A 26014-nucleotide genomic window follows, 5' to 3' on the forward strand; every position below is an offset into this window, starting at 1 on the left:
GAAACAACCACAGGCTGGTGAGGGGCGGCTGTCCGTGAGGATGCGGGAGCCGGGGCGGTGAGGGCGCCCCCCACTCGCTCCTGGGTGCCTTTTCAGTCCCCCACTCGCAACACGTTTGAAACCGCAGAACTTCCGGGGAAACACTGCTTATCACCCGCCACGTCCTCACAGCCACGGAAGGCAGGAACTCTGCCGCCTGCCACCCCCAGCCCGGGCCTGCCTCGCAGGCCCTGTCCGTCACACACACGTGCACACACACGCGCGCACACACACACTCACGTGGGGTGATGGCGCTGAAAGGGCCCAAGAGGAGCCGAGTGCCGGCGCCGCCACCTGCTGCAGCCCCAACCACCAGGCAGCCGAGACCACGCCCACACAGAACGTGCCCCCAACAAATGCCTCGGCCTTTGGGCAGGACGGCACCCCAACACCCGTGCGAGCTGCGCTGGCCCTTCTCCCAGGTGTCCCACTGCTGAGGTGTCCGGGTCCCTGCCGCCACATGGCCAACCCGATGGTGTCACGTTCATTAAAAGCTACGGTCTGCACCCAGCCAAGCTGCAGCCAGCCTGGCCCTCCCCCCGAAAGGAGCCCGCCGCCCACCTGCATCCTTTCCAGAGGCTGGGGCTGGCAGGAGGCTTTGTGGATGAGGTACACGTGCTCCATATACTCCGTGATCCGTTGCAGGAAACTCAGAGGCTCGTTGAAGGCGATGGGCATCGTGATCTTGGACAGCTCCTAGGGGGAGCCGGTGAGGACCCGTTACCGCTACCGCTACCGGCGGCTTTGCCCAGACACCAGCGCTCCCGCCCCGGCCCCGGCTCCGAGCATCACTCCCTGCAGACGCAGCTGCCTGCGCGGGACGAGACTGGAGAGGCCCTGCGGGGAGCCTGGCCTGGGAGACAGAGCCACCCGCCCACACGCCCGCGGGCACTGTGCCCGCCACCCACCCCCGCGCTCATGGCACACGAGCCTGCAGGCACCCCCAGGCCGCCAGCTCCAGTGACGACCCCACTCCTGGGTGTTCCTCGTGCCACCTCCAGCTCCATGGTCCCAAAACATCGTTCCAACCCGTCACCCCAGGGTGACTTGGAAACTCCTCGGCCTGGCAAGTGAGACCCCCTAACGTGGCCCGCTCTCAGGTCCCGTGCAGGCAGAGCAAGTGTGCAGCCCCCGGAGCAGGGGGAGGCCGGGAAGGCGCTCGGGGGCCCATGCTGCAGGGGCGCCGAGGGAGCCGGCATCTAGGGAGGGGGTTCCAACGCACTTCGAGAAGGCAGAGGCCCCTCCCAGGAGCATGGCTGAGCAGCGCAGGACGGCTTTGTCAAGGAAGGACCAGGGCTGGACAGGAGGGGGAGGGAAGAGGAGATGGGGGAGGGGAGGGGAGGGAAGAGGAGATGGGGGAGGGGAGGGGAGGGAAGAGGAGATGGGGGAGGGGAGGGGAAGGGGAGATGGGGGAGGGGAGGGGAAGGGGAGATGGGGGAGGGGAGGGGAAGGGGAGATGGGGGAGGGGAAGGGGAGATGGGGAGGGGAGGGGAGGGAAGAGGAGATGGGGAGGGGAGGGGAGGGAAGAGGAGATGGGGAGGGGAGGGGAGGGAAGAGGAGATGGGGGAGGGGAGGGAAGAGGAGATGGGGGAGGGGAGGGGAGGGGAGGGAAGAGGAGATGGGGGAGGGGAGGGAAGAGGAGATGGGGGAGGGGAGGGGAGGGAAGAGGAGATGGGGGAGGGGAGGGGAGGGAAGAGGAGATGGGGAGGGGAGGGGAGGGAAGAGGAGATGGGGAGGGGAGGGGAGGGGAGATGGGGAGGGGAGGGGAGGGGAGATGGGGGAGGGGAGGGGAGATGGGGGAGGGGAGGGGAGGGGAGGGGAGATGGGGAGGGAGAGGAGGGGAGATGGGGGAGGGGAGGGGAGGGGAGGGAAGAGGAGATGGGGGAGGGGAGGGGAGGGGAGGGGAGGGGAGGGGAGGGGAGGGGAGGGGAGGGAAAGGAGCGCAGCCGGCCCAAAGCCAGGAAAGACGCTGGCCTCGCTCACGGCAGGAGAAAGGGAATAAAAGCCCATGGAGATCCCACTGCACACCCAACTCAAGTGGCAAACCCCCAAACCTCTGACCCCCGCCTGTTGGCAAGGCTGGGGGGACCCAGGCCACCCACACCTGCCGGTGGGAATGCAAAACGCGGCAGCCTCCGGAGAGGAGAGGACCCAGCCATGCCCCACCCCAGCCTTTGGTCTGGCGGCCCCATGTTCAGGAGCCTAACCCACAGTTCCTCCAGCGAATACTCAGCAAAAGGCCAGAAACAACGCAAACATCCAACCACAGGGCCACAGTTAGTCAACTATGGGGCGGCACAGGGCGGTGACCAAAAGAATGAGAAGCAGCTCTGCCCTCGTGGCTGTGCTGTGGAGCTGAAGCAGGTGGAGAGGAGCCAACCGGTTATCTAAAGAACGGGAGGAGGAGGCCATGCAGTCGTTCTCACACGGGGGAAGGGGAACCAGAACGTGTTTTGATCGTCACCTCCAGACTGCAGGGAGGGCACAGAGACAGGAAGCTAAACGCTTGGAATATACCTTGTCTGAGAGATTTGACTCTGGACTTACAATTTTAAACCAAAATTAAATTTAGAAAAGCCATCTCTAAACACCGTCAATAAAACAGAACAAATGAGCCCACACAACCTCCCTGGAGGCACAGTCACCCAGAGGCGCTAAAGCGCAGGGACTGAAGATTCGCCCTCGGGGTGAGGACGACAAATGCCACAGACGTGCCCTCCTGAGCCGTCACGTGTGTGGGCGCAGCAGCAGGTCACAAGCTACATGCTGCGCTAAATCCATCATCTCCTGTGTCGTGAAAAATTGGGACTGTCAAGGTGGCGGAAGAGAGACAGACAGAAGACAGAAGAGGTTAGATAAATCCTGTCGCCTGGAATTTGGAGCATCGTTGAAACAAATCAAAACACAGCTCCGAACTCTCTCCCCTGAAAAGACCTAGAAACAAGACCAATCCAGTAGCCTCTCCCGGGCCCAGCTCTGGTCCTGAGCTCTCTCTCTCCCTGGACAACAAAGGTACAGGAGGAGCGGAGGCATCTTCTGTAAAGGAGTGCGGGCCAGCCTGAAGAGGCTCTTACAGCCAGAGACAGACAAGTGTGACTGGACACGGCACAGGGCCAACCCCATGAGCTGGCTGGTTAGACCAGTTATGCTGCCAGGGAACCAAAGACATCATGTGAACACCTTGATAGAGAATCACTCATTGACCCCGACTGCCTTACGCAAACCACATTCACAGTAGAGGAGGGACTTTCTCATCACAGAAATATTCCAGGTAATGAAAGAAGGGCAATCGTTATCAGCCGGCTCCGATTTGCAGCTCCTGATGAGATAAGGGGTCTGGGCACCAAGCATCAGCAGTTCTTAAATTCCGAAGAAGAGCAACAGAAAGGTCTTGTGATGGAAGGACCCAAAGGAGTCCCACACAGACTGCAAAACACACACAAGACAGCCATGCTCAGATGACTGGAAATTTGAACACAGAGTGGGTATCTGATGATGTTAAAGAACTGTGTTACTTTCAAACGTAGGATAATAGGGGGCTTCCCTGGTGGCCCAGTGGTTGGGGGTCCGCCTGCTGATGCAGGGGATGCGGGTTCGTGCCCCGGTCCGGGAACATCCCACATGCCGCAGAGCCGCTGGGCCCGTGAGCCATGGCTGCTGAGCCTGCGCGTCCGGAGCCTGTGCTCAGCAACGGGAGAGGCCACAACAGTGAGAGGCCCGCGTACCGCAAAAAAAAAAAAAAAAAAAAAAAAAAAAGAATTATGTTCCTTTCAAAAGTAGGATAACAGTATTGTGGTTGTGTTTAAAAAGAATCCTTATCCTTTAGTGATATATAAGACATGTTCACAAATGAAAAGGTGTTTGGAATTTGCTTCAAAATACCAGGGGAGGAGGGGAGCAGTGGAGGGGCAGAGGATGCATGATTAGCCCTGACTGGCAGTGGTGAGGGCTGGTGGTGGGCAGGGTCTTCATGAGATTCTGGCTACCTCTGTCGGAAACTGTCGTGTTCACTAGTCCGTGGCTGTTTCAATGAGCTGATGGGCAGTGAATAGAGGTGTGTCACCTCCCTGGAGGTACATCCAGAGAGATGAGCATCTCACAGGGGACAGCGGATGGATGCCGTGAAGTGGGGCAGTGCGACCCAACAAGATGCGGACGTCCGACCCCGAGTGTTACATCCAGCCTTACTCTGAATACAGCCTACGGTCAGTTCCTTGGGGAATGCAATGCAATGATGTCACTCTGCTGAAAAGAGGCTTTTGGTTTTAGACCTCTGAAGAGTCAAGACCGAGTGGCTTGTTGAGTTCATCACATCCCCAGATAGACACTTTTGTGAAGACCTGAATTGTGCACACAGTCGAAAACATAGGAGAGGACAGTGCTAAAAGAAAACAATCCTGAACATGTCACTTTAAAAGATCACAGATGTGTACAGATACACGTGTGTGAGCAAGCAGGGGTCAGTGTGCACTCTTAGGTTTTCCAGCTCTGTCTGCTGAGAGGCCTGGAGCAGTGACACCCCAGGAGCCATGAGCACATCCAGCACCCAGGTCTCGGTTTATACACACCATCCTCTCATAAAAGGTCATTGGTGGGGGCTTCCCTGGTGGCTCAGTGGTTAAGAATCCGCCTACCAATGCAGGGGACACGGGTTCGATCCCTGGTCCAGGAAGACCCCACATGCCGCGGAGCAACTAAGCCCTGCGCTCTAGAGCCAGCATGCCACAGCTACTGAGCCCCTGCGCCACAACTACTGAAGCCCTTGCACCTAGAGCCCATGCTCCGCAACAAGAGAAGCCACCGCTCGCCGCAACTAGAGAAAGCCTGTGTGCAGCAACGAAGACCCAACACAGCCAAAAATAAAATAAGTAAAAATTAAAAAAAAAAAAAAAACGGTCATTGGTGGAAAAACTGGGGAAAGCCCAGTCAGGTACATGCTGCAGTTAACAGTAACACCCCAGTGTGAGTGCTGTGGCTCTCATGTGAGATGCTGTCATTACAGAAGGCTGGGTGAAGGGTAAAAGACTCGCTGTTCTGTGACTCTCCTGTAACTTTCTGTCAGTCTCAAGTTATTTCAAGATAAAAAGATGAAGTTCCCTCTGGGAAGAAAGAACTGATGGGCAAAAAATAAATGCATTAGAAGACTGGGCTGAAGACCATCCGAGAAGCAGTGAAGAAGTCATTTTTTGCAGCTCACGTAGCCCGAGTATGAGTCACCAGACGTGGCCGCGGCTGAGCACGCCGCAGCCTGCTCAAGGCAGCACTTTCCCCTCCTGAGAAGAACCAGCCCCGACTCTCACAGTCAGAAAAGACCATAAAAGGAAAGGCCTACGACTTCTGGACACTAAGTATCCAACTATTTTTCCTGTTACTCTGCCTGCAGCCCAGGGTGGGTGGGCTGGGGGACACGGAGCCTCGGTCCCTTGGTGGGTGGCCAGGAACCCCACCAAAGCCCCCCAGTTCATGAGGATTATCCAAAGCCAGCTGGCTACGAGCACATCATGAAACACCAAGCTAAGTGTAAACCCATCTGAAGCTCCTTATGTCAAGACATTAACCTACAGAATGGGTGTCCCACTGCGTGTTAATACTTTGGCTTTTGTTCACCTTTTCCCCTCCTGTATTTGCTCCTCTCCTGTTTTATTATCTTTACATCATGCTGTTTGTAACTATGCAGAGTGCATCTTCTTAAACTACCAGTAGTGCAATAAATTCACAGGAATTAAAAATGTGTAAGATTCACACTTCAAAACGAGTCCATCTGAACTTACCAAGCCAATGCACTTTTTCAATATACTCCACACGCTGAAATCACTTCTGGTAAACATCGGGGCAGGCAACGATGTCCTGTAAAGGGGTAACCAGAGTGACATGTATTTATTCAACCAACATGAGAGTCACTTATGACAGATGGTTTTGCTCAATGACCATGTCTTCCTTTAATCTTTCTAAGCATTAGCATTTATCTATGCTGGCAAGCCTACAGAGAAAAAAAGGACCAGACTGCCGCTGAAGTCCCAAAGAAAGCTTTCTGCATCGATCTTTGGAGGGCCTGCTAGGAAGCAATCATGGCCACACAGGCGACTTTCCTCCACGGAGCTGGGGAGACAGGTCGCTGAGTCCCCCCGGGCAGCCGTGTGCCAGCGGCCTGGAGCAGCAGCAGGGCCGCAGACGGAGGTGGAGCCAAGAGGACCTCAAGAGGGAACTGCATTAAGAAAACCTCTTCAGGGGCTTCCCTGGCGGTCCAGTGGTTAGGACTCCACGCTCCCAGTGCAGGGGGCACGGGTTCGATCCCTGGTCAGGGAACTAAGATCCCGCGTGCCGCGTGGCGTGGCCAAAAGAAAAAGAAAGAGAAAACCTTTTCAGAAACCAGCTCGTAAACCCCTTTGAAGCCTGTGCTTGTCTTTCCTGAGGCACCTTCCTCCTCAGGTGTCTTCCCGCCAATGCCGGGGAAGCCCGGGCACAGGAGACCCTGCTCACAGTGAAGTGGGTCGGGGGACCATGGGCCCAGGGGGGCACGTGGGAGAGGAGGGCAAGGCAGTGGGAGATGAAATGGGAAAGAAAACGGACATTCACGAGGCACCACATGCCAGGCTGCTGGCAACCAGCACATGGATCCACTCTGCCAGCTCTCGTCTGGGGTCCCGAGCGGCCACGGCAGGACGGGCCCCCACTGAGGGAGCCACGAGGAAGGAGCGTGGCTCCGTGGACGGTGGGAAAGGGGTCCAAGGATGACCCTGGGGAGGAAGGAGCTGAAGAGATGGAGGTGGAGGAGAGGGCCGGAGCCAGGGGCATGGAGCCCCGACGTGGCACCGAGGACCCCAAGAGGCTGGGACCACAGAAATGGGAGGGGCCGCCCCAGGAGAGAGGCGAGGGCGCAGGTCCTCATCCTAAGAGGAGAACCTTACTGTTCACGGCCCAAACCGCCACTTCAGAGAGGAAAAGGGGCCGCTGTCCCCGTCACTCCGGGCCACATGCGCCTTGCCTGGGAGTTTAAGAGGGGGAAGGCGCATAATCAGACCTGTCCTCTGAGACGGCCAGAAGGAAGGAGGAGGGGCGGAGCAGTGAAAGAGGCGCCTCCTTGGGGGATTCAGGAGCAGTGGTGGGAGGGGGCCGTGACAGGAGCGGGCGAATGAAGGCATCCAAGGCGCGTCTGGAGGCTGGCGTGTCAGGCCTGGGGCTGCAGACCGGAGGAAGCAGCGGGCACTCGGGCGGCTGGAGCCAGATTCCCGCCTACAGGGTGCGGGGCACTGACGGCCGAGGTCCAGGCCACACGAGTGGGCAGGAGGTGCTCTGATAGCTGCGGGGCCCCAGGTGGGCACTGGGTGCCAGCGCAGGGCAGAGATCTGGGGTGAAGCTGGGCTCCCTGGAGCCGAAGCGCAAACAGCGCGGGGTGGACGGAGGCTGCCATCTCCATCCACCTGACTCACGGCTGTACCCTCTTCTGCTGGTGAAGGCTTAGGTCCCTGTCATCAGGATCTGCCTGCATGAGAATGCAGTGCTGGTGGGGAGAGAACGGCCTGTGGTCTCGCTGCACTAAACAACCCTCCGAAACTCACGCAGGGGGTGAGAGGTCGACGCGTCAAACGCAGGCGGCTCTGCGTGAAGCTAGCAGTTGGGTCTGATACCAGTGACCTCTGGCTCTGTGCCAGGCCCCCTGCCTACGCTAGGGCGCCCACGGAGCTCAGTCCTCCAGCAACCCCAGGGCAGGGACGGCCGCCCGTCCGCTTACGGACGGGGGTCACGTTGAGGAAGCGCCATCACTGATCTCCAGGGACCACGCAGAGGGCCAGTGGGTCTCGGGGTCTTTGGCTGAACAGGGCCCTGGGTCTGCCCAGGGGGCAGGGCCCAGGTGACACGGGACGGATGTTCCTCCAGCTCAGGGCCCGCTGCAGATGTGGGGCGAGGACAGGCGTGCTGGGAGACTCCAAAACGTCCGTGTGGGATGACATACCTGTGCTTTTGAATTCCATTCTCTTGAGGAGGCCTCTCCCCAACTTTTCCAATCCCATTACTTTTGCTGGTGTCCACATGAATCACGCCAGTGACTCTCTGATTTGCCTCTGAAAATTCCCCAGAAGAGTTATCAGAATCAAAGCCTGTGCGAGACAAGCAGAGTGGTAACTTCTGCAGGACTTGGAATATGGAAAAGCCTACCTCTAAGAATTCTCACTCGGCAAGCAGGCACCTGAAGCTCGAAAGTGCTTTTGACTGACACGTTCAGAGTAACGAACTCTTCTTTCCAAGAACCGAAGGTCGAGGCGGAGAACGGGGACCACTCCCGGGGGCCCGCATGAGGCCACCACCCTGCTACCAATGCCACACTCTCCAGGTCCTTACGTGGGGGGCGGCTCCTGGGCACTAGGACAGGTTTTCCCCGGTGTCGTCAGTGACCGTACCCTCTGGGGCGGGCACCTCCGTGGTGTGCACACCTAACTCAGGCTGCAGCCCCTTCCCCCTCTGCACGAGTTGCAGTCAAGCCCCACATCACGTCCTGCAACACAACCTGCTGCGGTGTTTCTAGGACCGAGCACCACGCAAACACACCGCCAGAACCTACCAAACCAACCAACAGTAACCGAAACAGCAGACGATGGGTGTGAACGCAGAGGGCACGCCATGTACGTGGAAACCTCGGGGAAAGTGAACTATTAGGACTTGTGTGAAATACAGTCGTGTGGTCTCCTGGCCCATCCCACCCCCCGAGGACGAGTAACAGCACCCTGGGCTGTGCTCCGTGCATCGGGAATGCTTTCTCCCAAAACGACCAGTGACTATAGGGAAAAGGAAAATGGGTTTCCTCTCAACTCAGCCAGTGCAATCCACTGAAATACTCAAGTTCTGCTCCAGAGCAAGTCCGGTCGGGAGCTGTGGTTGCCAGGGCAAGTCCTCCCAGCTGGGGTGGGCAGCTCCTGACCGCTGACTATCGATGACCTTGACTACTTCGGCGAGGGCACAGCCCACGAGGAGCTCAGGGCTCCCATAACAGCCCCTCATTTCTGAGAGGAAGGCGAGGCCCAGGGTGACAGGCCAGGCGGTGACTATGGTCAGACACAAAACATAAACAAACCCGCTGCTAATAAGCCTCCTTGAGAAAACGCAAAAATAACCTTCCTTTGTATTCTTCTACATTGACAGATGCACAAAATATAGTAGTATTGAGATTTATTACACAATGAATTTGAAAGGATATATTAAAAATGAACCTCTTAGACTTCCCTGGTGGCATAGTGGTTAAGAATCCGCCTGCCAATGCAGGGGACACGGGTTCGAGCCCTGGTCTGGGAAGATCCGACGTGCCGCGGAGCAGCTAAGCCCGTGTGCCACAGTTACTGAGCCTGTGCTCTGGAGCCTGCAAGCCACAACTTCTGAAGCCCACGTACCTAGAGCCCGTGCTCCACAACAAGAGACGCCACCGCAATGAGAAGCCCGCACACCACAACAAAGAGTAGCCCCACCTCGCCACAACTAGAGAAAGCCCACATGCAGCAACGAAGACCCAACATAGCCAAAAATAATAATTAATTTTTTAAAAAATGAACCTCTTAAATAATCAATGCTTTCTGAAATAGCCTGTCACCTCTAGTTTTTGCTAACTAGCCCCAAAGCAACATCTACTAATCCCCAGTCTAAACTTAGCCTGAAGCAGTCCCTGCTTAAGGATGCTCAGTCCTATGGACCTGGTGTTACCCTGCACGGGTGTCCCTATCTCCGAGGACCTCCCTCAGCGCTGAGATTCTGGGCCAGTGTCAGGTAGAAAGCTCGTTTAAATCACAGCCCTGGCGTTTGCCCAAGAAAACAAGGCAGCTCCTCCCTGACAAGTGCATTGAAGTCCTGTCTCTGATGAAGCCAATACTACATAACAGTTTAAACATTTTAATATACAACACATGTTTATTATAGAAAAAGAAAATACAGACAAGCAAAGGAGAAAGTTGAAATCATCTGTAATCTGATCACTCAGAGATACCCACCTTTGACAGGTTAGTCTGACTTTTTACAACCCTTCATCTGTACATATTTTTCATGTACTTTAAAACCTTTCAATTTAAAGGTACTGATTTTGGGGCTTCCCTGGTGGCACAGGGGTTAAGAATCCGCCTGCTGATGCAGGGGACACGGGTTCGAGCCCTGGTCCGGGAAGATCCCACATGCCGTGGAGAAGCTAAGCCCGTGCACCACAACTACTGAGCCTGCGCTCTAGAGCCCTCACGTGGTAACTACTGAGCCCACAAGCCACAACTACTGAAAATAAATAAATAAAGGTACTGATTCTTGTAGGAAGTAACTGCCTATCTTTTTAAAATTTATTTATTTGTTTATTTATTTATTTTGGCTGCGTTGGGTCTTCATTGCTGCGCACGGGGTTTCTCTAGCTGTGGTGAGCGGGGGCTACTCCTCGTTGTGGTGCACGGGCTTCTCACTGCGGTGGCTTCTCTTATTATGGAGCATGGGCTCTAGGGGCGTGGGCTTCAGTGGTTGTGGCTTGTGGGCTCAGTAGTTGTGGCTCACGGGCTTAGCTGCTCTGCGTGGCATGTGGGATCTTCCCGGACCAGGGCTCGAACCCGTGTCCACTGCACTGGCGGGCGGATTCTTAACCACTGCGCCACCAGGGAAGCCCCAGTAGTTGCCTAGTGAAGTCATTCATTTAATAACTGCTGGGTTTAAACACTTTTAAAATTAGAGTCACAAAGTAAGACCGATTCTATAAACAGTGAAGTAGTCACTGTCTGGGTATTTCATTGCATTGGGAGACTTCACATTTTTCGTCTTTCTGTTATTTGCTTGGGAACCAAAGGGCCGAGGTGAGCAACTATTTTCACCTAGACATCTGCCTCTTCCGCCTGCATCTCAGGGACACGCGGAGAGGTCCCGCCGTGCGGAGAGGCAGGGATGGGGTCACCTACACGCCACACTCCATGCAGTTCAAGCCCTCTCCAGGAAAAGACCTTCTGGAGTATCAGCTACACTGGTCCCAGGTGAAAGGCAGCTTCCCAGGAGGCTCCCGGGTGAGAAGGCCACACCGAGGCCGGGCCCGCTTGGTCTCAGACGTGGTCAGCCTGAGAGGGGCAGGTGGCCCGAGGGCGTGAATCCCTGACAAACACCCTGCTTGGTGGGAATTCAACTGCTAAAGACTACTGATGAGCGTGCGGGTTAAGCAGACAAGCATGCTTCCCAGAAAAACACGTCTACAAGGAACACAATAGCTATGAAGTCACGGAAGATAAGAGGACTCAGCAGTTCAGCCTCCAAAAACAGCGATGAGCTCAGGGTCTGCTCCTCCGGGGGCTTCGGACAAGAATAAGTCAATAATCTCAGGCTGCCCACCCCTCAAGCTGCTCCAACCCTTCACTTAGGAGAAGCATGGCCGGTGAACACCCAGGGGCACAGGGACAGGGCTCCACGAGACAGGAGCGCCAGCAGGGACGGCAAAGGTGTCCAGGGGAACAGTGACAGTGCTCAGGAAAGAGCCTTTTGTCGTGCTGGGCACCACGCTCTTTTGGCACTGATTACGGAAGCGCCCCTCTGACTGCCCTTGGGAGGGTTAGCACTGAAAAACCCAGCGGCAGTAATATTTCAGAGCTGCTGTTTCTATGTTCCCACACCTGAGAGGGGGGCATGGGCTGGAAGAGTCTCCTGAAGTCCATCTCCACCAAGGAGACCCCTCAACAGAAAAAGCCAAGTGATGGTCCCCCTGCTGATGAGGAGGGTGGAGGGCAGACAACGGAGGGCGTCTTGAACGTGAGTTCTGGGGCCCCCTGTGGTCATGTGTCCCTCGGGCGGGAAGAGGAGGAGGAGGGGTTGGTTGTCCTAAGCAAATGTGAGCCAACCCAGCCTGCCTCTCCTCCCCCTGCCACCCCGCCATGCGCTCTGCCCACCAGGCTGTGCACCAGCGCTCACAGCGGTGTGTGGGAAGCGAAACAGAACTGAACTCTGACACAGTAAGAGCTGCTGGGAAAGCAAGTAAATGTACTGTTTTTGGGTAGACTTTAAGCAATGCAAAACACGATACAGTTATAAGACAGGACAATACGTTTCTGATCATTAAGTATAAATAATATAAGAATGCTGGCCATCTCACACCCCAGGGCAACTCTTAAAGACTAAAACACAGTTGCCCTTTCTTGTTATCTTTAGTGGTCCAAAGTTGATGTTTTCCCCCAAATCTAGGATAGGACACATGCTTTTACTGAAGGCTGGTGCCTGGGAACACGTCAGCTCTCTTCCCACACAGTTTTCCCGGGCCGTCCTCACGTCCCCGGGCTACGGCCGAGGCCTGGGTCCGAGGGCTTCATGCTCACGACACGACCTCTGAACTGGCCTCTCCCTCCGCTCACCTGTGACGGCATCGAAGAACTCCTCCTCTCCGTTCATCCTTCAGTGCCAGGCTCCGCCGCCGCCTGATCTGCAGGGTCTTCTACTGAATCATTGTACTGGGTCTACATCGACAGTGTAAGAAATTTCACGCTATGGACTTTTTAAGGTAAAAATCCAATAGGCACTGGAGATCTAAAGGGAAAAAAAAAACACATTTTGGTATACTTAGCTTTCCTAAGTTGTACAGTTTAGAAACATTTTAAAATACCTATTCACCATTCTTGAGGTCAATCTCAATTACATCTGAGCAAAGAAGTAAAAGGAATGATCTCATACAAGAGGAAACAGTCATAATATCCACATCCATCAATGGGTAGCACGGCAACAAGTAACCGCTATCTGGAGTTACTTTAAAAGCCACTACACTGTATAAGGAAGCAGTGAAACGACTAATCTGGGGGTCGCGTGGACACTCCGAGAGGCAGGTTAGCTAAAGTGAGGCATCCACACGCTGGGGCCCCAACACACCTCTGCTGACAGCCAATGCAAATCTTTACCAGAAGCTGGAACAAACGGTTATAAATAAATGCAAAGGTATGTGTAAACATTTATTTCACATCAACCTGAAACCAATTTTCAATTCTAGAGAATTAAGACTGCTGTGTACCTTAGTTGTTATCAGTATAAACTGTAATCAACTTAAATTTTCTCAAAGTTATTTTAGCTCAATATTTTAGTAGAACTCATGCATATTAACTTCTCCCAACATGAAGCGCAGTATTTCATAAATGGCAAGAGACTGAAGCAAAAGGTCAACCTGATCCCAAAAGGTTTGACTTTTTATGAAAATAAGCAGAGACCCATATTTAATTGTGTGAGCCATGTAGCGACGGGACCAAGACCTCTCCTCCAGTTCTGAGAGCAGTGAAGGAACACGTGGTCCCGAGGCGGGATGCATCCTCTGTCCTTGGAGTGGCCACACGGAGCTTGGTGACACCTCCAAAGCGCTCATCTCTGGGCTCCATCCTGAGCACATGTGAGCGTCTACATTATGCAACAAACTGGCATTAGGTCATTCCGCTCTTCCTTCCCCAAAAGGTTCTTCCAGAGCTTCCTTTTCCTTTCCCAACTTCCCAACCAGCCAGCAGAACCGGACACCTATGCAGCTTCTGGAAAACACCCATTCAAAGCCTCACTCAGTAGTTGATGGTTGGGTTTTCTTTGGCAAATTAGAGAAGCTGTTATTACTTGCTTCTGATTCCTCTCTGATATGACAGGTCCCATCTACAACACCCTGCAATATATTTGATCTCTAGAAGCCACTGAAAGGAACCAGTGTTCCCCGGAGGAGACAGGGCGCAGTCCAGGACTCGGGTCCCCCTAGAGGCAGCAGGAAGCTGGCAGGACTACTGGGGTCACGTCAAAAGGCTCCGTCGAACCTACAGAGGTTCCCACTGCGACAACGGGATGATGTGAGCCCCGTGAACAGCCAGACGGATGGAACACATTCCATACGTTTAAGTCCCTGAGTTCACAGAGATGCTGAAGAAGAAATTAACTGGTCACCACTGGATGGATGATGCCAACACAGTCTTTTGAAAACTAGGACACGACAGGAAAGCGTCAAGCCTTTCAGCTGCCTTCCTGTGCAGACTCCCTGTCCCACTTTATTTATTTATTTATTTATTTGGCTGCATTGGGTCTTAGTTGCGCATGTGGGATCTTTCACTGTGGCGAGTGGGCTCTCTAGCTGTGGCGCGGGCTCTAGAGCACCCCGGCTCAGTAGTTGTGGCACGCGGGCTTAGTTGCCCCTTGGCATGTGGGATCTTAGTTCCCCGATCAGGGATCGAACCCACGTCCCCTTCATTGTAAGGAGGATTCTTAACCACTGGACCAGGGAAGTCCCTCTCTGTCCCACTTTTTAGAGGTGCTCTTGCCGATCCATGAAGGACTCAGGGTGTGTGGCATCACCGTGTACAACCCTGATGAATTCCCACGTCTGGTCGCTGACCACCCACAGCTGTGCTATCATAGACCCAGATGTGCTATGCGACTCCTCTGAAGGGGTCCTGTCAAGAAAAGCAAGCCAGGCTTCCCTGGTGGCGCAGTGGTTGAGAGTCCGCCTGCCAATGCAGGGGACACGGGTTTGTGCCCCGGTCCGGGAGGATCCCACATGCCGTGGAGCGGCTGGGCCCTTGAGCCATGGCCGCTGAGCCTGCGCGTCGGGAGCCTGTGCTCCGCAACAGGAGAGGCCACAACAGTGAGAGGCCCGCGTACAGAAAAAAAAAAAAAAAGAAAAGCAAGCCAGAACCCAGCCCTCCTCCAGCTGTAACTACCAACTTACAGAGAACAGAGGAACATGCTAAATGCCACCGTGGGGGCACGGTGGGCAAAATCCAGACTCTGGGGAATTCTACAGGGCAAAGCCCAGCTTCTTCAACCAATAAATCACAAAGGAAAAAGAGAAGGACAGGTGAAGGGATACTTTGCTATCTCGACTGAGGTGCCAGTTTCATGGGTGTAGACATATGTCAAAACTCACTGTACACTTTAAATATGTGCAACTTAACTGTATGTCAAATTATACCACAAAAATGATACTTTAAAAAAAGGCACAGGCGTCATAACTGCATTTTTCTAAAAGAGCCTTGGGACTTCCCTGGCGGTCCAGTGGTTAAGACTCCGTGCTTCCAGTGCAGAGGATGCAGGTTTGATCCCTGGTGGGGGAACTAAGATCCCATATGCTGTGCAGCACGGCCAAAAAATTAAAAAAAAAAAATTTAATATATTTTTAAAAGAGGCCTTATCATTTAGAGCTACACACTGAAATATGTACAGATGAAATGATAGCATGTCTGGGATTTTCTTCAAAATGACTTGGGAGAGTGGGCAAGGTGATTAATGGGACAAGATGGGCAAGGAACTGGTAAACTGCTGAGGCTAGAAATGGGCTCACAGGGGACCACTGTGCTATTCTGTCTGCTTCTCTGTACATTTAAAATCTCCCGGGACTTCCCTGGTGGCACAGTGGATTGGGAGCCGCCTGCCAATGCAGGCAACACGGGTTTCATCCCTGGTCCAGGAAGATCCCACATGCCGCGGAGCAACTAAGCCTGTGCGCCACAACTACTGAGCCTCTAGAGCCCGCGAGACACAACTACTGAAGCCCTCGTGCCTAGAGCCCGTGCTCCGCAACAAGAGAAGCCACCGTGATGAGAAGCCCGCGCACCGCAACGAAGAGTGGCCCCCATTCACCACAACTAGAGAAAGCCCGCATGCAGCAACGAAGACCCAACGCGGTCAAAAATAAATAGAATTAAATCTTTTAAAAAAATTTATTTAAATAATAAAAGACTACATCCTTTGTTGTTAAAAAATAAAATAAAATAAAATCTCCCATAATAAAAGGCATGTTGAAAGCCGTGGTATTTTCCTTTTTTATATGCTTCCTCACCTGTAACAAAAGTCCTCATGTTAAAAGTAAATCAATCCAAACTTATGGAGAGTCTTTAAAATGAGGGTGTAAGATGTCAGGTTGGACAAACACTGAAGTCACAGGCTGGGCCGACAGCTGGGGCTGTGACACGGCTGCAGTCCCTGCGATTCTGCTACGAGGACCACGCGGTGCTACGAGGACCACGCGGTGCTACGAGGACCACGCGGTGCTACGAGGACCACGCGGTGCTACGAGGACCACACGGTGCTACGAGGACCACGCGGTCCGACCCTCACCAAGCACGGGAGCCCCACCGGGGGAGGCTCCACAAGGTCAAGTCCAAAAGCCTCACAGCAGCCATCAGACTTGCTGGCGTGTGCAAGGTGGAGAGTCAACCCCACCCAGTGTGCAGGCGAGTCACACATTGTATCTTCTTTGTTTTGCCCAGTGGAAACTAGGCACTGCTGCGGAGTATCCACACCAGAGGGCGGTGACGAGGCCAGGCCTGGAGGGGGGGCCTCTCCCGGGTGGGGGGCCCTCTGGGGGCAGAGAGGGCAGGGCATCCTTGCTCCCCCTCAGTTTCCCCCCCACCTGACCCCCCCCTCAGGAGCCTTGCTGCTGCAGGACCCGCCGGTCCGCACCCGGCTGAGTGGCCTCTGACCCCGAGGTGGGCCCCGCCCCCATCCGGCCACACCCCTGTGGAGGGGACCGCGGGGCGGGCGGGAACAGAAGCCTCTTTTCCAACGCGTCTGTTGTGCCCTCAGAGAACGATCCATGAAGACAGTGCTTCAGGAAAGGGCTTTCTTTTTTTAAATCAGCTCTTTCTGGTCAGCTGCTTCCTTTTCTAACTCTAGAGAAAAACACGGAAAAATGAGCTTGTGCTGGACATCTTCGCTGGCCTCCGGGGCCCCTCCTCCAGCCCCGCAGCAAGCCCTCCCTCCCGGCCTCTTCAGGGGACACCAGCCAGGGCGCCCCACCGCTGCCAGGTCCGCACAAGGTGCCTGGCCCCCCACAGGGCCCCCCAGCTCTCTTCAAGGTGCCCACTCCAACCGCGCTGCCCCGAGCTCCCAGGACCCGGCTCCAAACGCCGTGTCCACCGCCACGTACATGAAGACCTGCATTCAAGTCTTACAAACCCATCTTTACATTTTCTTAGAAAAGCAGACCCAGTCACTGAGGAATAAGTGACTGGCTAAGGGCCCTGGGGGTTAATCTCCACGGTCAACTCACTAGAGACTCGAATTGCACGTTTACTTCTCTTTCTCAATAAAGAACGGGCAAGGCAACCTAGATGTGATCTTCAAAAAGAAAGAAAAGCTCACCAATAATGTGAAGATTCTAAAGCTACTTTTGTGGTTAAATATCAATTCTGAATTTAAATTGTTCAAAATAATATAAATTTTATTTAGTAATTTAAACATACATTAGCAAGCATCTACCAGATAGAAGATAAACAGAGGACTTGAACAACACAGTCAACCAACTAGATCTAACAGACGTAACAAGAACTCCACCCAACAACAGAACCTTCTTCTCACGTACACATGGGATGTTCTCCAGGACAGACCATATGTTAGGCCACAGATTACTTCTCATGAGATTTGATTGATTGATTGATTGATTGATTGATTTTTGCGGTACTCGGGCCTCTCCCGTTGCGGAGCACAGGCTCCGGATGTGCAGGCTCCGCGGCCATGGCTCACGGGCTCAGCCGCTCCACGGCATGTGGGATCTTCCCAGACCGGGGCACGAACCCAAGTACCCTGCATCGGCAGGTGGACTCTCAACCACTGCGCCACCAGGGAAGCCCCGACTTCTCAAGAGATTTTAAATGATAGATATACAAAGCATCTTCTCTGACCATAAGAGAATGAGTTAGAAATCAGTAACAGGTACTATGTATAAAGCAGACAACTGGGCTTCCCTGGTGGCACAGTGGTTGAGAGTCCACATGCCGATGCAGGGGACACGGGTTCGTGCCCCGGTCCGGGAAGATCCCACATGCTGCGGAGCGGCTGGGCCCGTGAGCCATGGCCGCTGAGCCTGCGCGTCCGGAGCCTGTGCTCCGCAACGGGAGAGGCCACAACAGTGAGAGACCCGCGTACCGCAAAAAAAACCAAAAAAAAAACAAAAAAAAACAGACAACTGAGGGGAACATATTGTATAGCACCGGGAACTCTACCTAATGCACTGTGGTAACCTAAATGGGAGCAAAGTCCAAAAGGGAGGGGATATCTGTATGTGTACAGCTGAATCATTTTGTTATGCAGTGGAGGCTAATACAACATTGCAAACCAACCATACTGCAATAAAAATTAATTTAAAAAATCAGTAGCAGAAGGAAAAATGGAAAATTCACAAAATTCTAGAAACTAAGTAACATTCTCTTGGGAATTCCCTGGTGGTCCGGTGGTTAGGACTCGGGCTTTCACTCCCGGGGGCCTGGGCTCAATCCCCAGTCAGGGAACTAAGATCCCGCAAGCCTCACGGCACGGCCAAAACAAAACAAAACAAAAAATTCTCTTAAAAAACCAACAGATCAAAGAAAAAAGTTACAAGTGAAATTAGGAAATCTTTAGAAACAAATGAAAACACAACACACCAAAATTTACGGGATGCAGTGACAGCAGCTAAGGGGAATATTTATAGCTACCATTGCTTACATTAAAAAAATAAGGACTTCCCTGGTGGCGCAGTGGTTAAGAATCCACCTGCCAATGCAGGGGACATGGGTTTGAGCCCTGGTCCGGGAAGATCCCACATGCTGCAGAACAACTAAGCCCATGAACCACAACTACTGAGCCTGCGCGCCTAGAGCCTGCGAGCCACAACTACTGAAGCCTGCGTGCCTAGAGCCTGTGCTCCACAACAAGAGAAGCCACCACAAAGAGAAGCCCACGCACCACAACAAAGAGTGGCCCCCACTCGTCACAACTACAGAAAGTGCGTGCACAGCAATGAAGACCCAACACAGTCAAATAAATTAATTAATTTTTTTAAATACCTCATTTTCTAAAAAAAAAAAACAATTCCATTTACAATACCATCTAAAACGATAAAGTACTTAGGAATTAACCAAGGAGGTTAAAGACAGTACAATGAAAGCTATTAAAACATTGCCAGAAGAAATTAAAGACATAAGCAAATGGAAACACGTCTCATGTCCATGGACTGGAAGACTGAATATTAAGCTGTCAACACTTACTCAGCCATAAAAAAGGAACAAAATTGGGTCATTTGTAGACATATGGATGGACCTAGAGTCTGTCATACAGAGTGAAGTAAGTCAGAAAGAAAAAACCAAATATCAGATATTAACGCATATACGTGGAATCTAGAAAAGTGGTACAGATGAACCTACTTGCAGGGCAGGAACAGAGACACAGACGTAGAAAACGGACGTGTGGACATGGGAGCGGGAGTGGGACTAACTGGGAGATTAGGATTGACATATACACACTACCCTGTGTAAAACTGATAGCTAGTGGGAACTTGCTGTATAGCACAGGGAGCTCAGCTCGGTGCTCTGTGACAACCTGGATGGGTGGGATGGGGGGTGGGAGGGAGGTCCAAGAAGGAGGGGATATATGTATACATATAGCTGATTCATTCACTTCGTTGTACAGCAGAAACTAACACAGCATTGTAAAGCAATGGTACTCCAATTTTAAAAAAAGAAAAAAAAAGATGTCAATACTACACAAAGCAATCTATAGATTCAATACAATCCCTATCAAACCCCAATGATGTTTTTTGCAGAGACAGAAAAATCCGTTCTAAAATTCATATGTCATCTCGACCGTGAATAGCCAAAACCATCTTGAAGAAAGGAGAACAAAGCCAGAAGACTCACACTTCCTGATTTCAAAACTTACTACAAAACTACAGTAATCAAAACAATGTGGTACTAGTACAAAGACCAATGGAAAAGAAGAGGGAGCCCAGAAATAAACTCTCACATATACCATCAAGTGATTTGTGACAGGTGTGTCAAGACCATTCAAGAAGAAAAGGGCTGTGTCTTCAACAGATGGTGCTGGGAATCTGGATATCCACATGCAAAAGAATGAAGTGGGGCCCTATCTTACACCATATACAAAAATTAACTCTAAATGGATCAAGGACCTAATTTAAGATCTAAAACTAAAAAACTCTTAGAGGAAAACATATTGCAAAACCTTTACAACTTTGGATTTGGCAATGATTTCTTGGATAAGACACCAAAGGCAGAGGCAATTAACGACAAATTAGACAAACTGGACTTTATGAAAAATTTAAAAATCTGTGCGTCAGACACTATCAACAGAGTACAGAGGCAACCCCAGAATGGGAGAAAATATTCACAAATCATACATCTGACAACAGATTAATATCCTGAATATATAGAGAACTCCTAACACTCAATAACAAAAAACAAACGAGCTGATTCAAAAATGGGCAAAAGACCTGAATAGACATTTCACCAAAGAACATACATACAAATGGCCAATAAGCACATGAAAAGATGCTCAACTCACTAAACATCATGGAAATGCAAATCAAAGCTATAATGAGATACAATCTCACACCCATTAGGATGGCTACTATCAAAAAAAAAAAAACCCACAGAAAATAACAAGTCTTGGTGAGGATATGTAGAAACAGGAACCCTTGTGCACTGTTGGTAAGAATGTAAAATGGTACAGCCGCTGTGGGAAACGGTAGGGCAGTTCCTCAAAAAATTAAAAATAGAATTACCATGTGATCCAGCAATTCCACTTCTGGGTATATACCCAAAAGAACTGAAAGCAAGGTCTCGAAGGGATATTTGTGCACCCAAGTTCACAGCAGCATTATTCACAATAGCTAAAACATGGAAGCAACCCAAGTGTCCATCCACATACAAAAGGATAAGCAAAATGTGGTCTAGACATACAGTAGAATATTATTCAGCCTTAAAAAGGAAGGAAATCCTGTACTATGCTACAGCACAGATGAACCTTGAGGGCATTTTGACCGGTGAGATAAGCCAGACACAGAAAGACAAATATTGTATGATTCCACTTATCTGAGGTCCCTGGAGGGGTCAAATTCATAGAGGCAGAAAGTAGAAGGTGGTTGTCAGGGGCTGGGGGAGGGGGTGGGGACTTGGTGTTTAATGGGTAAAGAGTCTCCATTTTACAAGATGAAAAGAGCGGTGGGGATGGACGGTGGTGATGGCTGTATACACAACCACTGAATTGCACACTTAAACATGGTCAAGATGGTAATTTTTATGCTATGTGTATTTTACCACAATTAAAAAAAATTTTTTTCTCACTTTATTTTTATTTATTTATTTATTTTTGGCTGTGTTGGGTCTTCGTTGCTGCGCGCAGGCTTTCTCTAGTTGTGGCGAGCGGGGGCTAGTCTTCGTTGCAGTGCGCAGGCTTCTCCTTGCGGTGGCTTCTCTTGTTGTGGAGCACAGGCTCTAGGCACGTGGGCTTCAGGAGTTGTGGTGCATGGGCTTCAGTAGTTGTGGCTCGCAGGCTTCAGTAGTTGTGGCTCGCAGGCTCTAGAGCGCAGGCTCAGTAGTTGTGGTGCACGGGCTTAGTTGCCCTGCGGCATGTGGGATCTTCCCGGACCAGGGATCTTCCCGGACCAGGGATCGAACCCGTGTCCCCTGCATTGGCAGGCGGATTCTTAACCACTGCGCCACCAGGGAAGTCCCAAATTTTTTTAATTGGAAAAAAATACATTAGCAAGTAGGACAAACAAGAAATGAACAATCATGCACAGAGCTCCACGCTCTGGGTGCCAAGCTTACGCAGCAGTACTCTGGAAAGGAAAAGTTCCACTGGGAACTTTGACAGATTCTCAAATGACAGACTCTCGCTAAGAAGGGCCCAAACCCCATCCAACACTCAAACCTCAGGGTACGTTTCTCCTTCTACCAGTTCAATGTAATGCAGCATAAACTTTGCGGCCCATTTCCACCAGGAAAGGCAGCTGGCCAGGTGAGATCAGGGAGCTGAAGAGCTATGAGGGCAGTGGCTCGGGGCGGGAGGCGGGTTTGGAACCTGAGGAACAGGGCATGGAAGGACTGGCCAGGAGACCCGCAGAGAAGACTCCACAAAGCCTGGCCCCACCCCCTTCCCCCACAGAGGTCACACTCAGAGGGCGGTCACAGAGCAGGTGCCCCCAAAGAACTGCAGATGAGACATGGCCAGGGCCTCAGCCAAGGGGCAAGCTTCACTAACCGGACACTTGCTCAACCCACCGGATGCAGAAAACTGGGTTTCCATCAAGAACGAGTCAGAAACAGAAGCAAGCGAGCAGCAGCCTTCAAGAGCACGGTCCATCCGTAAGACTCTCACTGCCCCACAGCTCTTAAGGTCAAGGCCAAACCCGTCCCAGAAGCAGACAGGCCCGTGCACAGTGCAGACAGCAGTGGCGTGCCACAGGCCAGTGACAGAACAAACCAAAGGCGCTGGCGCCTCCCCAAGGGCCTGTCCTTCCCAGGGAGCGGCCCGGCAGGGACCACCCTGGCCACGCCGCCTGAGGCTGGCCTGTCACACCCCAGAAAGATGCTATGGTGACGCTTAAATGTTACCAGAGCGCACATGCTGGGGTGCCCACCAAGAATGTGGAACCAGTGTCGCTTCTGAGTGTGAAAACCCCAAGAGTTTAACACGCAATGGACACAATTATTATCAGGAGGAATTAAGAACTGAAGGATGGGGGCCTCCCTGGTGGCGCAGTGGTTGGGAGTCCGCCTGCCGATGCAGGGGATACGGGTTCGTGCCCCGGTCTGGGAGGATCCCATATGCCGCGGAGTGGCTGGGCCCGTGAGCCATGGCCGCTGGGCCTGCGCGTCCGGAGCCTGTGCTCCGCAACGGGAGAGGCCACAACAGTGAGAGGCCCGCATACCGCAAAAAGAAAAAAAAAAAAAAAAAAAAGAACTGAAGGATGGGGATGGGAAAATTAAATTGGGAAAAGGAAACCGAGGCTGCTAGGTGATGGGAACACACCCTGAGGACAGCGCCGGCCTGGGGAGGCTCTCCCAACCCAGCCGCTCCCGAGAAAGGCACGAGGCCCGGGACCACCACCAGCCCTGGGGCCTCCAGTAGGCCTCACCCTCTCCACAGGGCAGTGCCACTGAGGCAGACGGTGCTTCCTGGCCACACCACCTCCATGGTCACTGACTGTTTCAGTGTTTCAGTTTTGAGATGTCCACTTTGCAAAGGAAGCCCACCTGGATGCCTAACGACCCCTGTCCTAGTCACGCCCACCATGCCACGGTGCCCACTTTCTTTCTTTTGTAAAAGAACAAAACTTACTGGAAACAAACACTCAACCTGTACAGATTCCAGAGCCGCATTGCAGAACCTCCGGCCATGCTGGAAATGCTCGGATGTGCTCTGCCCAGGGCAATGGCCACTGGCCGCGGGTGACCTTGAGCACTTGAACCATGCGGAGAGGAAGCCAAGGCTTCTTTCTCTGTGATGCGACCCAGTTGAATTTCTTCCACTTCAACGGCCCACGTGGCAGGTGGCGTCCATCCTGGACAGAGCGCTCTAGGGCCTCACTGGGCTGGGACACCACGGGGCCCCTAGGAAGCTCCAGTGGCCCCACCGAGCAGAGGGAGGAACGTGGGAAGGAGGCGGCAGGCGGAGCCCGCAGTGCTTGGCCTCCGCGCACAAGTCCAGGCGGCGGCAGGGCTGGCCCGGTCTCCGCAGCCTTCCACAGCCAGCCACGGATGGAGCGCGGAGAAGGGAATCAGGCCAAGCCTGCCCTTTATTCTTATTCCCAAAGCCATCCTGGCTTTCTCACCTTGTACTCACTGAATGTGCATTTTGCTAGCTGCTGAAGAAAGATCAGGCCTTCATATCCCTGTGGCTGTAAACGCTTAGTGGTGGAATCAAATAAATGCCCCGACTCTATTCCCAGCAAAGCCTCTTGAAAGGGTGGCCATCATCTGCAGAGCGCCCGTGCACACGCGTCTCGGTGACCACGGGGAGGAATCGAGTGGCCTTTTGGACACTGGTTCCTTATACTCGAGCAGAATCCGGTTCAGCCCAGTTGTGCATGAGGCTCCATCAGAGCGCCATTTTGAGGGCAAAACAAGTAAACGCGTGTTTTCTGTCTGTGCAGCTTTAACAGCACCAGCCTTCTGCAGGGCTGCATGATCTTCATCACAAAATCAGCTGCCTGATGCTTCAGGGAACTTAAAGCTTCTTCCCTGAGGGTGGCTGTCAGCGTGGGGGGCCGGGGCAGCCTAGCCCCAGAAGGCCTCCCGTCTCATCCACGCCAGCGAGCAGGTTACAGTCAGCACACGGACTGGCCGACGTGCTCAGGGGTTCAGGCAAGAGACTGAAAGCTTCCAGACTTGAGGAAGGTAAAGGAACCTCTTGCTGTGTAAGCAACTGCACTCATCACCCACTGTTTACCATCCTCCACCCCGACGGGGAGGCCTTGAAGGGCGGGCACAGGGCAACCAGCCCGGCCCCAGGAGCGGCCACGGGAGCCACACTTCCTGCTGGAACTCGGCAGGAGCCTAGAGCCCCATCCACATCCTCGCCCACGACAGGTTCCCTCCAGTCCCGTGCCATGCCCCCACCCCGAACCAACTGCTTCCTAGGCAACAGTGAGCACCGAAGACGTACCACGCACGTCGAGGAACATGCTTTTACGACCCAGCACAGAGCACTGCAAACAAGTACTGCATGAGATGAATGGATGTTCTTTGGTACAGACGCGTTTGTCGGAATCAACCTCATCATTCTGGAACCCAGAGTAAAGCAGAGTGGTTGGAATGCAGCCTGGGGAGTGGGTGAGAGAGCTCTGAACAGGGAGCCCGTCCATAGCCTCTGGGGCCGTGTTCACAGAAAACCACAAGAGTGGCAGCCACACCAGAGGCAGTGCGCTGAGAGCCACGGAGAACGCAGACCATTGAAGTGTCCCTCCCCACGGCCTGTCCATCTCTGGTGAGGACCAAGGGCCCGGACGCAGTGGGGCAGGATGCTTCAGATGCCAGCTCCATCATAGGGCAGGGTCCGGTTTGACATCCTCGCCCGTTCGCCCACTTCCCCCTCCTGTTCCAGGTCCTTTCCGTCGGCTCTCTCCCAAGTAGGACCTGCTCGGCCCCCGACGGGTTTCACCCTGCTGAGAAATGTATCATCCGGGGTGTTGCGCCTGCCCCAGTCACCCCTAACCATGCTGCCTGAGCACTAACGGGGTGGGTGTCTAAACCAAGGTCAGGGAAGTCCACAAATTTCTAACCGCCCCCCCCTAAAAAAAAGAGAAACAAATAAAAAGAGAAAAATTGCAAAATTCTGTTTGTGTTCATTTTTCCCCAGGAACACGACTCAGACTCTTCATTCAGTTCTCAAAGGAGGGGGTCCCTGATGCGAAACAGGTTAGCACCCCATGGTGGGTTCCAAGCTCTGGCAAGCACACCAGCCACACTGGAATCATGGGAGTGTGCCACACACACACACACACACACATGGCCCTGGGCCTCCCGCCTAGAAGCCTGGATCCAGGAGATCCGGGGCTGGGCCTTGAGCCTCCACTTTTTACAGACTTCCGCAGGTTTTTCTGGTGAGAAACCTCAGCGCTGAACCCACGGTGCCCTACCTCTGAGACGGACCCCAGGGCAGCGCTCTGGAGCTGCCCCCGCCCCAGGACCCCACTACCGGCTCCCTCGTGTGTTAGAACACGCCCCACGGTTAACCTTTAGAACACAGGCACTGGCGCCTCACTGGTACCAAGTCAGGGACAGGATGGCTCTGGTTCTCCCCCTTCGTGTGTCCAACAGGGCGCCCCGCGCCCCGGTTTACATCTGTCACCGCTGGAATTCCTCGTGGCGCTCCTTTTCACCCTCAGAGTTTCACAGTTTGGCCATCAAATCACATGCTTACCTGGTTTAAAGCGACAGCGGAAGTCACTTTCCAGCCAAGCACGGTGGTACAGGCGCCAGGTCACAGTTGATCTTTTCTCACAATCAGCCTTTCGTTTGTTCAGTAAAACACACAGCCTCCCCTGCCCCCATGGCGACCATCGTCTTTTCTAGAACCTGGATTCAGGACGACTTCCCTACGAGACCATTCCTCACACCAGGCTCTCCCCCAAGAACCCGCGTCCTGCCTGGAACAGGTGCTTCCCTGGGCACTTGTTAAGGCCGGTGGTCCCGCCCCTCTGGTAAAGGTATGAGCTCAGAGGTCAGACAGGTCTGCCCAACTCAAAGCCACACAGACCATC

At 53.1% G+C, this 26014-nt stretch overlaps 1 protein-coding gene across 3 annotated transcripts in view; it reads right to left on the reverse strand.

Moving 5' to 3' along the window:
• OSBPL2 (oxysterol binding protein like 2) overlaps positions 1–26014 on the reverse strand; it is a 43304-nt gene that overhangs the window by 13017 nt on the left and 4273 nt on the right. The window contains exons 2-5 of one of the 3 annotated variants that reach the window (XM_060120506.1): positions 12378–12549; positions 7994–8102; positions 5811–5886; positions 601–735 (exon numbers count right to left, since the gene is read on the reverse strand). In XM_060120506.1, the coding sequence (XP_059976489.1) occupies positions 601–735; positions 5811–5886; positions 7994–8102; positions 12378–12414 (357 nt within the window). In that variant the 5' untranslated portion in view covers positions 12415–12549. Of the gene's footprint in view, positions 1–600; positions 736–5810; positions 5887–7993; positions 8139–12377; positions 12550–26014 lie in introns of all 3 variants that reach the window. The other 2 variants (XM_060120505.1, XM_060120507.1) reach the window with 2 other exon arrangements.

Source organism: Mesoplodon densirostris, chromosome 16, assembly GCF_025265405.1.
Source record: "Mesoplodon densirostris isolate mMesDen1 chromosome 16, mMesDen1 primary haplotype, whole genome shotgun sequence".
In the NCBI taxonomy this organism is placed as follows: Eukaryota; Metazoa; Chordata; class Mammalia; order Artiodactyla; family Ziphiidae; genus Mesoplodon; species Mesoplodon densirostris.